The sequence below is a fragment of the Anomalospiza imberbis genome, chromosome Z, assembly GCF_031753505.1.
Source record: "Anomalospiza imberbis isolate Cuckoo-Finch-1a 21T00152 chromosome Z, ASM3175350v1, whole genome shotgun sequence".
Lineage (NCBI taxonomy): Eukaryota > Metazoa > Chordata > Aves > Passeriformes > Viduidae > Anomalospiza > Anomalospiza imberbis.
Genome location: NC_089721.1, coordinates 38,565,502 through 38,580,872, shown reverse-complemented (window position 1 = coordinate 38,580,872; position 15,371 = coordinate 38,565,502). Strand labels below are relative to the sequence as shown.

Below are 15,371 nucleotides of genomic sequence, written 5' to 3'. Positions count from 1 at the left end.
GCCACGAAGTTATGGCCGATGAGCAGCCACAACTGCTCATCAGAGCTGGGCTTGGCTGCTGTGGCTGCGGCACCCGAGCCAGCAGGGAGGTGGAAACCCTCCAGGGATCGAGGAGATGTTTCTGTGCTTGCTCCGGGGATGTGCCTGTACACGGTGACGAGCGAGGACAAGTAGCCGGAGCCTGGCCGCGCCTCAAGAAACGGCCCCTCCCTTAGGGGAGCTGAGTGGAACTCTTAAGGGAACGGGGAGAAGCCAGCCACCTTCTGCCCTGTGCTTGGTGCCACCCAGAGGAGCCCTCGCCCGAGGTAGAAGCGTGGCCAGAATCTCTCTAGTCGTAAACCCGGGCAAGGAGCTGAGGACTGGGCACACTGAAATGCCCTCCGTGCGTGTCCTGCAAGGAGGGCAGGGAGTGGAGGTGGGATCAGCATTTCTAATCTAACGCCTTCTCCTCTTTGACCATCCCCACTGAGGTAACTGCTATTAATCCCGGTGCTTTACGGGTCACCTTGTGCTACCTGGCAGCTCTCCCGAGGGGAACAAGGAGCAGCTAAGAAACCCAGGGGCCAAAGTCGCTGACATTTAAAATCAAAGGCTGCTGAGGAAATCTGCAGTTGTGCTGTGATGCAGCAAAACATGAGACGATGCTGATGTACACTACAGGTTCCTGGGCTGGCTTCTCTCCTGCAGTCACTGAGAAAACAATTTATGTACAACCATTACGGCACATCAAGTTCAGCAAGCATTTGCAAGCACAAAAGCCAGGAGGAATACCCTCCTGCACATGTGAAATCTGCTGCTTTCTTATTTGTCCAACAAGGGCATTACTAATTGTACCACAGATTATTTTTCAGCTCCTGCATTTTCCTCATTTTCTCCCCTTGGGGCTCAAGCAGATCACCAGGATCCCCCAGAACCAGGGCACTCCATTCACCACGCCTTCCTGTGCAGGATACACACTCTGGTTCATGCGTTGTGGGGGGAGGGGAGGAGGAGGGTGGATATTCCTCAGGCGCAAGTGGTGAATACAGAGAAATCAGTAGTTTAACAAGAGTAGAGTCTCTTCAAAAAGGAATGCTTTTTATCAATATGACAAAATATTTGTTTCAGAGGTTTGAATCACAATACTCTGGTTGTTGTCTTGTACAGTTTTGCATTTCGATTGTTACGTAGACCTGTCCCAACTGGAAATTTACAGCTTTGTCATCAAAGGCCTTTGTTCACAAATATTCTATTTCCTTATTCCTGTACTTTATTCTTCACAGTCATAAACAACAGTAAAGCTACAACATCTGCAGTGTTAGCAGCCATCACCGCATTTGTTTCCTTTTCTCTCCCTCTCCCCCCATTCTTACACCCACAACTCTACTGGCACAGGTGAATTTTTAAGAGAATTCATCATTGTGGGGATAACAAAAAGGTTTTATTAATGATTAGATGATAATCAAATTATATTTAATGATTAAAAATTGCAAATTGTGATTAAGGAATAATTCAGTTATAATTTAACAGTGATTTAACAATGATTTAACAATAATTAATAATTAAGGTGTAATGAATGGTAATTAATTGAACCATGTTTTAGTTTCTGATTTCAACAATGATTTAAACCATGACTAGACTCTGCTACTTACTACATTTCTACACCTAAAGCTATAGCTGGATATATAAATGTCATGAACATACATAGGATGTACTTGGAGAAACCTGTTGGGACTTCTGGGGTCCTTCTGAGGACAGAGAGGGAATTTTAGTGACAAGCTCACCAAGTTGGTGAGGGCTTTAATTTAAAGCTGCTGTGGGAGGGGAATTTCAGGCCTTTCAGTGTGAAGCCAGGGCTAGCAAAAGAGGCCCAGAACTTGGGGAGGGATCACAGATCAGCAGGAGAGCACCTGAATGGTAGGACAAAGGAATTCCAGCCACTCCAGCCACTCCTTTGCCTTCATCAGAGTCCAACTTACCTGCCTCTGTGTAAAGGCATGGGGAATGAACACAGGGAGCTGGAGTCATGGGCACACCTGCAGGGCTGCCTGCTCCTTGGCATCATGGCAGTGAGCTGGGGTGGCTCCTGTGATTGCACTGGTGGAATGGAAGGATACACAGTCTTTAGCAAGGGCAAGCAGGGGAGGTGAGGAGGGGTCACCCTCTATGTCAGTGACCAGCTGGGGTGAATGGAGCTCTGCCCAGGGATGGATGAGGAGCTGTCCAACAGATGATGAATCAGGATTAAGGGAGGACAGGGACAGGTGACTTTATTGTGGGGGTTTGCTACAGGCCACTGCACCAGGATGGATGAGTCCCTCTATAGACAGATTGACTCTTGTGATCACAAGCCTTGGTTCTCTTGGGGCACCTCAACCCTCTGTCACACCTATCAAAATCACAGACAGCTCTTCAAAGTCATTGCCTTAAGTCTCCGTGTTTAGCTATTACCTTGCAGAACTCTACTCAGGCTGCTCTCCACTCACACTTCATCTGATCTGACTGGTGGGTAGCAACAGAGGGAGCATTGCTTTCCCATGGGACTGACCTGCAGGGAGGCAGCCAGGTGAAATGGGCTCCGTTCAGGTTTATGTGACAGAGGAAAATTAATATACATGAGAAACAAGACAGAAGTTGGGGAAATAAGTGAAATTAATATATATTGAGTTCATAGCCTCTTTCACTGGTGGCATAGTCTTATCCTCTTAGTTCAAACAAAATGGGCAAAGTGTCATTCACCTGCCACAGCTATGTCCCTTGTTTCTTAGTTCAGTAGCTTTCAAACTGTGCATCATGGATTTCAAGGGATTTATGAACAACCTGTAAAAGTTAACTACAGTCTAATGAGAATAGCAAGCCAGCCTATGATGAAATTTACATTCATGTTTTAACTCTGCAGTTTCTGGTGTTACCCTATTGGTCACAGTTGCACCCAGCATATTTGTGCATTTTTACTGTTCCAATAGTGCTTAAATTCCATCTCCTTGGACTGAAGAGGTCTGTACATTGACTGACAGGCCCTGAGGAATGGCAGATCAAAACAGACACCACCCCCTTCAATTTCTATCTCATGCACCACATAACTTTTCCTAAGGGCCAAGTCCTCTGCCCCTCTCTAGCCACTTCTCTTATACTTCAAGCTGTCATTAATCTGTTAACTGTGAGAGTGTTACATCTTTAGTACACAGACCATAAGAAACGAAAGTTCTAAGGGAGCTGAGAGCGTAAGTGCAGCAGCCCTGATCTTTGCCTGGCTTATCTGATGATAAGATGATAGATGCTACTCATCATTTATGAACAACAAAAGAACAATTGCTTTCAGCAGTGCTTGAGGAGATGAGAGATATATTTGGTACTTGCCAGTAAAATGCAATCATATAACAACTACTGGTCTCTTACCATTAAGGCTCCTCTGAATTTTTTTACCAGCACGGCTCTTGCTGGGATGCTTTGTATTTTCTAGGGAACCCAACTCCCACTTTGGCATGGAAGTGCAACAATCAGATCTGTGGGTGCTTGGCTTCTGCTGTTGTCAAGGGGGGCCTGACACATTACAGAAATACTATCTGGCACCTGACCTACTAAAAGCTGTCAGAAAACAAGAGGAATTGCAGATGAGAAAAGCTGGCCATCTGGCCCAGTAATAGGGATCAGCTCATGGCAGAGACCTCAGGTTTTGGATTTTGAGGATATGTGTACATTCCCCGTCAGCATGCCTTTATGTTACAGGAGATCTCTATGGCTCCTTAGGAAGCTTCCATCAGCTTCCTCAGATTCAAGCAGGATGTTTGTCACAGTCCCACAAAGGCCCTGTCTCTGCCAGAGAGGATCCATCAGCAGAGGAGCTGGTCCTGAGCTGGCAGCTCTTCTGCATAGTGTTAGGCTGGGGTGTAGAAAAGCTTTTCACACAAAGGTTTCAGCTTGGGTGCTGCTACAGGATCAAAAGTGTAAAGGACCACTTGTGTGAGCACCATTACTCCCACCACTGCTATGGCCCTGTTGGGACTGTGACAGCCCATGACACTTCCATGACATTTTCCAAGAGCCTGCCTTTGTTTCCCTCTTTCATCCTTTTGTAGAGAGATGACTCTATGGCTCTGACCAAATGACTTCATCCAGCTGTTTTTATGTTAGGAAAGAAATGGCTTTTCCCACTGACACTGAGAAGAAGTGTAGATAGGCCAAAAGGAGTAATTTAATATTGTAATTGTACAGGAATAATTGTGTCTTTGTCTCATGGTCCAGGAAGGAGAAGGCAGATAGTCTCTCTTATATTCCTATTTAGGAATCTAAAATTTAGCAGTTTTGAAACAGGTAGGAAATGGTTTTTCCAGGAACAATCCAGCAGATTAAAAGCAAGATTAGTGACATAAGAGAGTTCTTGTGAACAGTCTAATTGCCCTGATTTTTGTATAAGCTTCTGAAAGCCAGGCTGTGAGGTGTTCAGGGCAGCCAGAGAAACAGAACAGAAAAGCCAAATATGGCAAAATTTAATTTGTGTGAAGGTGAATGTTTGCTTAAAATGAGTGTGTGTTTATGTGTGTACAAAAATATTATATATTTATAGGAATGTTTCAGTTTAAAATTCAAGGCATAAACTTCTAAATTGCATTCTTTTAAATAAGAAGTAGGAGTCAATGGCTTGATTACAACATGTTAATGTTGCTGTGCCCATGTATTTCACAGGGTCTAGTAAGGAAGAGACATCTGAGAGAAACAGACACTGACATTATCTTTAGCATACACAGGCCCATGCTTCACACTCTAGGGGAGTGAAAAAAAACACATTTGGAAGTGTGTGAGCAGCAGGAGGGAAGCATGTTTGTGTGCCTCCAAAGAGGTAAAAGTTTGTCTCTCTAACATGTGCTAGACTAAGATACAAGAGATCTGGCTTTGCTTCATGTCTGTGATCTAAACATTATTATGTCACTGTCACCAGAAAGGAGTACCTAAGTTTCATGCCTTTAACAGAAAGGGATTTCCACACATCCTGCATCCACCTTGCCTGTTGATACATGTTTGAAGCACGGTAACAAACACACAAAGTCCTTTTGAACTTGGTTAGATCAGAGCTCCTATGTGCTAAAAAGGCCTTAGAGGTCTTTTGCTGAAAACTTAAGTTTTGCTCATCTGTCCTCAATCTCCCAGGACTCTTCTGTGATGCCTCCACCATAAGGGTTCCACAGAGGCCGTGCATTTTAGCTTACTCAGAGACTAGTCCCCTGCTTTCTATTTTCTCTGTCAGTTCCTATTTCAGTAACCATCCTTTTTTCTTCCTTTCTAGGCCTGGACAACCTCTGCAGGTTTGGCAGCAATGGCCCCAGTGGTATCCTGCAGTTCAGGGAGAAGGATGCATTGGAAGTGAAGGATTGAGGGCATGAGCAGTGCAGGAGTGCCCTCTTTATGCAGCAGTTATGTTACACCGAGCCTGGCAGCTCTGTGGGAAGTGGTGCCATTGGTCCAGCCCTTTCATCCATCTCCTCACCCTGACTGTGGTGACTTTTGGTGTGCTGGCACCTTTGATCTGCCACCGGTTCCTCCACTCTTATTTCTACCTGCGGCGCTGGCACCTGAACCCCATGAGCCGGGAGTTCCTGGAGCAGAACCAGCAGGAGGGCCAGGATGCCCTCCATTACTTTGAGAAGATGGAGATGCCAAATGCCTCTGAGGCCTCTGGCAGTGACACCTTCCAGCCCTTGCTGCTGATCACCATTATCACTGTGCAGAGGCGGAATGATTTCCACTACGTCTTGCAAGTGGCCTCCCACTTCCACCGCCTCCTCCAGAAATGTGGGGCGCGTTGCCAGAGCCACCGCATGCTCCTCTGTAACGTGGAGTCAGACCCCAGCAGCCATCAGGATGTCAGGCTGCTGAGCAGACTCTTTCCTGTGGTCAGTCGTGACAGAACTGGAGAGAATCCTGACCCCAGCCTGAACCAGTTTGAGAAGGAGAAGCAGGACTACGTCTTCTGCCTGGAGCAGTCACTGTTGGTGTACAACCCAGAGTACATCCTCCTCGTGGAAGATGATGCTGTGCCAGAGGAGGAGATATTTTCTGTCTTGCAGCACCTCTTCTCGGCCCGGTTCTCCAAGCCCTACCTCAGAGACGCTCTCTACTTCAAGCTGTACCATCCCGAGAGGCTCCAGCGCTACTTCAACCCCGAGCCCATGAGGATCCTGGAGTGGCTGGGCCTGGGCATGTTCCTGGGGCCAGTGCTGAGCTGTGCGTACTGCCGGGCCGCGGGGCGGGCGGGCCCCAGCTGGTGCCTGGTGGCGTTCTTCGCCCTGTACAGCATGGCCCTGTCAGAGCTGGTGGGGCGGCACTACGGGCTGGAGCTGCGCCGCCTGCACCCGGCGCTCTACAACGTGGTGCCGGCCAGCGAGTGCTGCACGCCCGCCATGCTCTTCCCCACTGCCTCCGCCCACCGGGCCTCGGGATACCTGCGGGGGCTGCGCTGCCGCCGGGGCTTCGCCAAGGACACGGCCCTCTACTCGCTGCTGCGGGGCAAGGGCGAGAACGCCTTCGTGGTGGAGCCCAACCTGGTGCGGCACGTGGGCATGTACTCCAGCCTCCGACTGAACAGCGAACCAAAACTGCTGTGAGCTTCTCCTGCCTTGCTGCACAAAAAACGCCCAGGGCACTCGCCATGGGGCAGAGGGACAGTGTGCAAAATCGGATTCTGTGCTGCTTGCACTGGCCATCCCGTGTCTCCATGCGGGCAAAGAATAACTCTCTCTAAAAGTACAAGTTTTCTTAAAAAATCAGCTTTTGTTCATGGAGACCCTATTTAATAACAACTTGGAACTAATCACCATGCACCACCTGAGAGGGGAGTGGAGGATTCCAGCTCACTCTCCTTAGCCATTCCCAAAGAAATGCTCTCACACCAACATGCACAGCTTTCCTGCCTACTCTCCTGGACAGTGGTTACAAAAATCCTCACTTTAGGGCGGCAGAGATGTTGGGCAAAGTGAATGTTTCAAGTTTAAGCTAATGAAGAGGGGAAGGCCTTATTTCCCCATCCTTACTAAGGCCTCATCTCTGACCTGTTTCTGTTCCAAAGCTGTGGTTTTGAGCAGACCCTTCAAAAGCAGAAGTGGTTTGCAGGAACTTCCCCACACATTCTGCCTAGATACTTCAAAATTATGAAGTGTCTCTAATTATTGACTCCCTATCTGCACCTCCACCATTCCCACTTCTTTTGCTTTGACCACAGGCTCTTAAAAACAAAACCTCTGCTGCTTCATTAAAGGCCACCTCTCAGAGTAGGGATAGGAAAACAGAATTACAGCCACTGGTGTCACACAGATGGGTCACAAATGCACATTTTCATTGATACACAACACACATTGTACACAATGATTGCTGTGTTGGTTGGGATCCTCACTCGTACTGGATCCATTAAAAGAGGTCTTGTCAGCCACTGAGTGAACTTAGACATTCAACATGAATTTACCCTGATTTTCCCTCATCACAGAGGCAAAGGAAAGATTAGATCAGGTGCTGCTGTTGTGCAGGATCCTTGCTCATTCTGGAGCTGTAATTCACAGCTCAGCTGAAGTGGTTCATTCACTGCTCCTGGCAGAAAGCAGAATACCTGTGGGAAACAACAGCTGTTCACATGAACAAGCAACAATAGCACAGCACATCGAGGGGCCACTCTGACCATGACCATGTCTCCTGGTTGTTAGGCATCTGGGATAGGTACTTTGCACCAGGGCTGTGGGCACAGTTCGATAAAACCTTGCAGATGACAAGAGACCTCATACTGAATGATACCAGGCAAAAATTGGGTATATCTGATGAAAAGCCCACTTTAGCTTTAGTTAGCTTTGAATCAAATTCACTTTGAGGTGGCATTTGGTTGAACTATTTTAAAAACCATATTCCTTGCTTTGGAATGAACCAAGAAAATATTTTTTGTTGAGTTTAATCAGTGGGAGTTGTTTGTTTTTTTTCTTTTTGGTAATGGATGGGCTCTGCTTTGAATTTTCTTCTTCCAGCTCTCTCCCAGGATATTTATGCCTTAAGCTCTTAACAAGTCTGATTGTAGGTGAGAAATACCTAAAGCTCTTGAGAGATGAAACCAAAGAAAATGGCAACCCTCCCTTTGTCAGCACGGTGGGTATCAGTTACACAACACAGATGCACGGTGCACGTTAGCTGAGAAACAGCATCACAGCACTGCTTTTCTCTCCAGTAATCAGCTGGATACCTTCAGAACATCTTTGGAAATTAGAGTGAGTAAAATCTGCTTGTGGGTTCCATGCCATTCCAAAGGCAAGGCCTAGAAGGAGAAGGAGAAGGAGAAGGAGAAGGAGAAGGAGAAGGAGAAGGAGAAGGGGAAAGAAGAGAAAGAAAGAAGAGAAAGAAAGAAAGAAAGAAGAGGAAGAAAGAAAGAGAGAAAGAGAGAAAGAAAGAGAGAAAGAAAGAGAGAAAGAAAGAAAGAAAGAAAGAAAGAAAGAAAGAAAGAAAGAAAGAAAGAAAGAAGAGAAAGAAAGAAAGAGAAAGAAAAGAAAAAAAAGAAAAAGAAAAGAAAAAAGAAAAAAAGAAAAGAAAAGAAAAAAAAAAGAAAGAAAAGGAAAGAAAAGAAAAGAAAAGAAAAGAAAAGAAAAGAAAAGAAAAGAAAAGAAAAGAAAAGAAAAGAAAAGAGAAAAGAAAGAAGTTGTATCCAGTTAATAAATGTTTTGATCTGAGGAAATTATTTATCCATTTGTCTCAGTTGTTTTCCTGTTTGTTCAGTAGTACTTAATTAGACATTTCCAAAGTCCAGGAGAGGTCAATAATTTCACTGAGCCTTGTAGCTGAAAATTGAGAACGTGATTTTGAGGCATCCTTTCTAAACTAGAAGACAATTTTCATGGCATAAGAGGTGACAGAATTTGACTGTGAGACCAAACAATGTGTAGAGGGCCCAGGGCTTGAACTTGCCAGTGTGAGAGTTTCAGATAAACCAGCTGAGCACAAACTCCTTTGTGCAAGAAGCAGGTTAATAAATTTGTTATGTCCTTCTGGGACAATTTCCTGAAGTGCTCAACTCACCTTCACAACAGAGGTGCTGTTTTGCTGAGCTGGCAGGGAGCTGTTCTGAGTTACTCAGGTACTTGCACAGTGCCCACCCTGCCAAGGGGGCATCCCAGGAAGGGGCTCCTGCTGCTGCCTTCCAATCTTCCAGAAGCAGATTGAGTCTTGTTTCTCTTTTCTGTGCTCCATGTTTTAGTAGAAATTAGAAGTCAGAGAAGTGCACATCACCCTCAGAACAGAGAATGGGAGGCTACACGACTTAATTCCTGGTGGATTTTGTTCTGCGGTTCAGGCTAAAAAAGCAGTATTCAAACACCCAAAAGTCTTTCCCCTCTCTTTTCTCTGAGGGGAGTGGCGCTGAGTTGCTCCATCTCAGACTACAGAAGTTCAAAGCATGGTATTAGGTCCCTGAAATGTGGTCTTAAGAGCTTGTCTTCTTTCAGTTTAAAACAAGCTTAGTGACTATTTTTGAAACAAACAGTATGGATTTGCTTGGGTGTTGGTTCATTCCCAATAGTTTGGAGACTTCTTCAATGCAGCAGCTGCTGCTTGCACAAGAGGAGTCTTTCTTGATGGGCCATCAGCAGGACCCAAGGCTTTATTGTCCAAGACAGTTCACGGTGGGGGGGGGGGGTTTAACTTAAACACAAACTACATTTGTTTCCAAAGCATGTCCAATGCAAGCATGATGCAGGCAGAACACAGGGCATAACCTGACAGGTCTCTACTAGATTAGCAGCCCATGAGGATTTTCTAACTCCAGTAGGCATCAATGTCTTACTGAGAAGGCACTGCACTGGAAGAGAGAAAAGCCTTCCTTCCTGTGGTGAGGAGCTGTGAGTCACCAGATTGGGTATTTCAGCAGCAATTTGTCTGGATACAGGCTGAATTGTTTGGTGGGTTTTTTTGTGGTTTTTTTTGGATTTGGTGTTTTTTGGTTGGTTTTTGGTTTTTTATAAACTAAATTTATTTACAAGCAAACTTTCTACAAAATAAACAACCTTTCTATAAAGACTCAATATATTAATAGTCTCTTCTTCCTGTGTTTGCTGTTTGTTTTTCTGATTGGCAGATCCATCTTTCCTTACTGTATTTGACAAATAAAGATACTTCCATGTTCATGCATTGGGACAGATGTTATAATTTTGATCCACCCCCACTCAAAGCAGGTCTTATTAGACCAGGTTTCTCAGGCTCTTCTCCAATCAAAATCGAGGTATTTTAACAGGGACCTGAGGTAAAATCAAGCTCTGAGTGGTGGAATTTAACCTTGGCTTACTTTTGTATAGAGAGGGTACATATTTCACAAAATAAAAAAGGTAACTTTCTGTAACAGACAGTTGTAGTTACAAAGGCATTGGCAGTTCTCTCCCGAAGTCAGAGTTTAATTTTCTGTATTTTCACACCAGCTTTACAGACATCGTATCCAAATTCAGCAGATGGCAGGGCCCAACATGTGGTTCTGAATAATCTTCAGTAAAACACAAACCTGCCAAAAATGCATAGAGAATTAGGTACTCCATGGTCTGTGCTTCTTCACTGCATGTCTCCATTCTGGAATAACTTTATTTCCACTGATTATCTGTCCTGACAGCTTTGGGAGAACCCACCCCATCAGCCAGTTTATCCATGTACCAACAGGCTGAGGGTCAGTGTCCCTTCCTAGGACTTCGTTCTTCATGGCAAGCTAGGAATGACATGTTGGTGGCTAGGAAGCTAGGAACAACAGTGATTTTTAAATGTTGATGAAGAGTTACATTTTATTGTTCTGTTTGTAAGTCTCTGGGCAGCTGTGCCTATTTTCTCTTCGAATTTCTGCCTTGGTGTCCAGTGTTCCTGGACAGAAACCACATCTACAAATGGTCCTTTTGGCAAGCTTGTCCAGTTCAGACATCTGCTGTGGTTTGTATTTTGCAAACTTCATGCAAATATTATCATGCAGCACCTAGTTGCACTTTTTTGGGGTACCATGTGCTGCTCAGATAAACAGGTAATAAACAGTTAAATGTCTGCCTTTATAGAACCCAGGTGTTTGCCTTCTTGCTTTATTTAAAAACAAAATGTCAACAGAAAGCCACAAGAGACCAGTGCCGTTACAGCATTTACCTTCATGTCCTGTTACAGCTGTTTCTCACAGCCCAGGAAAGTTGCCACAGGCAGCTCAGTTTAAAGTTGTATCCTTGTTTGCTATACCCACTATAGAAATTAGTGCAAAGATCTGTGTTCTGATAACAGCAGTATTGCGTGCTTGCCTGTTTTTCATTCCAGGTCATGATGCTTATTGCAGCCCAGCTTTAAGTTGCACAGAATCCAGAACAAAGTAAACCCTTCCTTGTGCAATCTCCTTGGTGGTCTGAGTCTCTTCTGCCCAACATCCCCCAGCCCACCCAATGTACTTGTCTGCAGACTCTGCTGTGGAGCCAAAAATACAGGGGCATTTCTTCCAGTGGGGTTAAACAGCCAGGCTCTTCATATTGGGGGTGAGGGCTGTAGGTGACTGGGGAAAACAAACCACTTAATAAACAATACCTCTGATTAGATAGGGATGAACAAGCTGGACTTTGAGATGGTTAAGCAAGACTGCAGAGTACAGAAAACAGGAAACATCCAGCACAGCGTGGAGAGGTGGGTAGGAGGCAGACTCCACTCTGCTCGAGCCTGCTCAGATTAGACTTTAACCCCATCACGCAAGCAGCAGCCTCATGGGGCACCAGAGCCAGGTGTTTTTCATGTTGATGCATATTATTCTTGGACATCTTTCCAACTCCCAGTGTTCTTTTTCATTCCATTTCAATCCATTTTACAGGTCTGACCGCATCCAAAAGTACTCTTTAATTTACTTTAGTGCCAGAGAGAATCTGTACATTTGTAATTTTTCATGTGGTGACCATATAATCTCTGAAGTTGCTTCATATATTTGTTTTCCATTATTCTTTCTGAGGTGTACTACAATTTATCTCTCTCCAATTTACTTATTTTTTTATTTAAGATGCTAGGTCATTTGAGTAGTTAAGGGCAAAACATTATCAGAATTATACTGCTAGAAGCAGACAATAAGAATCACAATCTGGAAAATCATAAGCAATTACAATATTTCCATCTGTCTTTAAAACAAGCTTTCTGTTGATTTTAATATATTTTATCCAGCAAGACTTCACCTAAAACTTAAGTGCACAACTGTCAGATCCTTTGACAGCAAGGCTGGATATAACAAAGACAGCAATTAAATTGTCAAATTCCAAAAAGTAAACCCACAAATTAAGACCTAAGTAATAACCCATGCCACATGTGAATAGAGTTTTCAATAGTCCTTAATATTTTTAAATGCATACTTCTCTCAACTTCTATATGGGAATTTCAGATGAGAAAGTTGACTCCAACAAAGCCTCCTAGCCATTCAAATAGAAAATTCACTTATGTTGTAACACATTTCTTGTGTTTTAACATAAGCAATCTCTTTTGTAGCTAACGACTGCTTTCTGTTTCTATGCTGCAAAAGGCAGGACAATGAAAATTTAAACTCTGTAACTAGTTATGCATCTTGTTTACAGTGATGTTTCAAACACAGCTATAAAGTTTTTTATATTGGAAGACTATTTATATCAACTCTTTCATGAACACATTAAAAAGCCATAATATGTGCAGAACCCTGCCCTCTATTTAGTTAGATATGTATTTAAGCAATCAATTCTCAGACATCCAAAACCAGCGAGTAATCCTTTCTCTAATAAATGAGTATACTCTTCACTAAAAAAACGTATCAGTAATCACTGCAATAGTCTGCATAACCATTTTTAAGAATACAAAAAATTGAGAGTAGCTGTTCTTTAGTGCAACTGACCTCCCTTCTTGTTCACCCTATCCTTATCCTTGACTGGGATCTTTGTCCTGTGTCCTTCTTCCCATGCCAGAGGCTGAGGGGGATGAAGAAACCCAGGGATGCAGAGGACAGATGGTTCTGCCTCTGAAACTGAACTCCCACTGGAAGCCCTGCCTTCATGGCCACTGGAAAGGTGTGAGAGTTGCCAGGTCCGAGTTCAAACACTACCTCCATGAGACAGAATTACAGCTTGAATAATACACCAATTTTGGCATGGAATAGTTAGTGCAGGCAGTGATTTGGTGCTTTTTATGGACCAGGTTAGTTGTTTGGTAAATGCAAGTACACTGCATACCACTCATGATGCAAGCTTTTCCCTCTTATTATTATTACTGAAGAAACCATACTACTATAGCCTCATTTAAGAGGCCCAAGTACCCCCAAAGTATGATTACGTGTGATGGAAGTATGTACTCTTTTCCACTGTAATTTTAATATCACTGTTATTTCTGCATAGTATGGTCAGTGTGATGGGTCTGCATACTAACACCTTACAGTGACATCATGTACTATGATTCTTCATTCCATTTTCTGACCTGAAAAAGCCCCCATTCCTAAATTAAGTGAAAAAGATAAGCATCATATCCATTCACCTTTTTATCTCTGTGTCCTCAAAATATCTGTGAGGACCTGTAATCCTGTGCTTGGAGTGCTGGATCAAAGTGTTAGAATGCCTGGAAAGGATCACACCAGCAATTATTCACCTGGAAATACATTTATATACTTCTGAAGAGTTAGGAATCCAAGTGGGCTGCAGGGGATAATTTAAAGTGTATCTAAATGTCTGACACTGCTTTTTTTCAAGAAGACTCCCACAAATTTTCTCTAATAGCCTGTGAGACCATATCACAGATGAGACTGAGAATAAAACACTTCCAAGAACTTCCCTCCTCTGTCAGCTTCTAGCCAAATCAGGAACAACAGGACTCGGACTCTGACTTTGAGGAAGAAGACCACCATTATGGCACCTTCTTGGTCTCAAGAGAGTCTTAGATAAGATATTTAATGAAAAATATTTTAAATCTATATTAGATGCTTCTGTTGTGGTGGAGAAACTTTAACACACCATGAGGTGTGTCTTTCTGCTAGGATGGGAGAAACGGAATGTAAAGCAAACACTGTAAAGAAGGGAAGACTTTATGTCCATGTTATGTACCACAGCTTCCTTCAGCAAAAAACACGGATCAGGAAGGGCAGCGTGGAGGAAAACAGAGGAACACAAGCACAAGGCCTTTGACTGGACTGCACTGTCAGCTCCTTCAGAGGTTTCTCTGCTGACTGGCAGCCTGGCAGGCTTCTAAGGTTTCCTACAAGCACTGACCTTGGCATGCAGCTGCCCAAGAGAGGCTCAAGGAAGAAGACAGTGTTGTGGAGAGAGAAATCAGGGTCTCACATGTCCATGTAAAGGCCAAAGGGTCACTGCAGCGGCCAAACAAATGGAGAAACGACGTCATTCTTCAGGCAAACACTGGGTCTCTGTGGTAAAAACGTGCCAATGTCCAAGGTTGCAGAGGGTGATGTTCCTGAGGGTATGATGTTTGTCCAGCAGTCCTTGTGCTCACTTCCCTCCAGGAGTACTGGCCTACAGGATGGGGAGAAAGAAATTAAAGCAAATAATCAAACCTATAGGCCTAGAGTTGGTGAATGACTGTAGTGTGGATTCATATAAACTGCAATGCTGATACACCATTTATACAGCATCAGTGTTTTTCACTGAAAAATTCTGCTAAGCAACTGATGCCTATGTAACTTGGATCAAAATTACAAGGTGCTTATATAGCTTGAGTTATAAGATACCAATATAACCTGATGTATCTATATAACCTGATATCAATATAACCTAAATCATGACTTTTTATATATCTGTATAACCTGATACCTATATAACCTGAATCACAGCTTTTTATACCTATATAACCCGAGTCATAAGTTTTATATCTATATAACCTGATATAAATAACTTTTTGTACTATGTAATGGCTAGTATATAGTTAACTAGTTGCTTAATGCTTAATAGACAAAAGAAAAAGAAAACTCACCAGGTGGATAGTTTTAGAGATAGATAAGTATAGTACTAATGAAAAATTGGCAAGTGCAAAGCCATTTAGCCACAAAACAAATGATTTAGGCCAGTTAAGACCAGACAGACCAAGGAACAGCGTAACTGCACATGCTCCAAAGACAAAGTTGAAAATTTCAGATGCAAAGAAGACTTTGGAAGCTTTCATCAAAGATCCTTAATGACTCCCAAACTGGGGAGGTGCAAGCAGAGTGCAAACCAACTATTTATAACCATGAGATCACCCTATGTAAATTAGTTCAGGCATATATATGATGATGTTTTAGTGACACAGTAACACTAAGCAATACTTATTGTATAAATATACCACAGCCTTGACAAAGGTGGGTGAGTTAGGAGGAGAAATCCCCCTAACCTCCAGCACTGCAATAAACAAATACCTGCTCTGTAGACACCAGTCTATTTGCT

General features: G+C 43.6%; 2 protein-coding genes across 2 annotated transcripts in view; both read left to right on the top strand.

Moving 5' to 3' along the window:
* LOC137465348 (3'-5' RNA helicase YTHDC2-like) overlaps nucleotides 1-15,371 on the top strand; it is a 163,083-nt gene that overhangs the window by 48,688 nt on the left and 99,024 nt on the right. The window lies entirely within an intron of this gene.
* On the top strand, nucleotides 4,808-6,941 carry LOC137464429 (post-GPI attachment to proteins factor 4-like). Its single transcript, XM_068175775.1, has one exon. The coding sequence runs from the start codon at nucleotides 5,394-5,396 to the stop codon at nucleotides 6,579-6,581; it is 1,188 nt and encodes a 395-aa protein (XP_068031876.1). The 5' UTR covers nucleotides 4,808-5,393; the 3' UTR covers nucleotides 6,582-6,941.

Coding starts and splice junctions, on each gene's coding strand:
- LOC137464429 (XM_068175775.1), top strand. CDS start 5,394: ATGTTACACCGAGCCTGGCAGCTCTGTGGGAAGTGGTGCCATTGGTCC.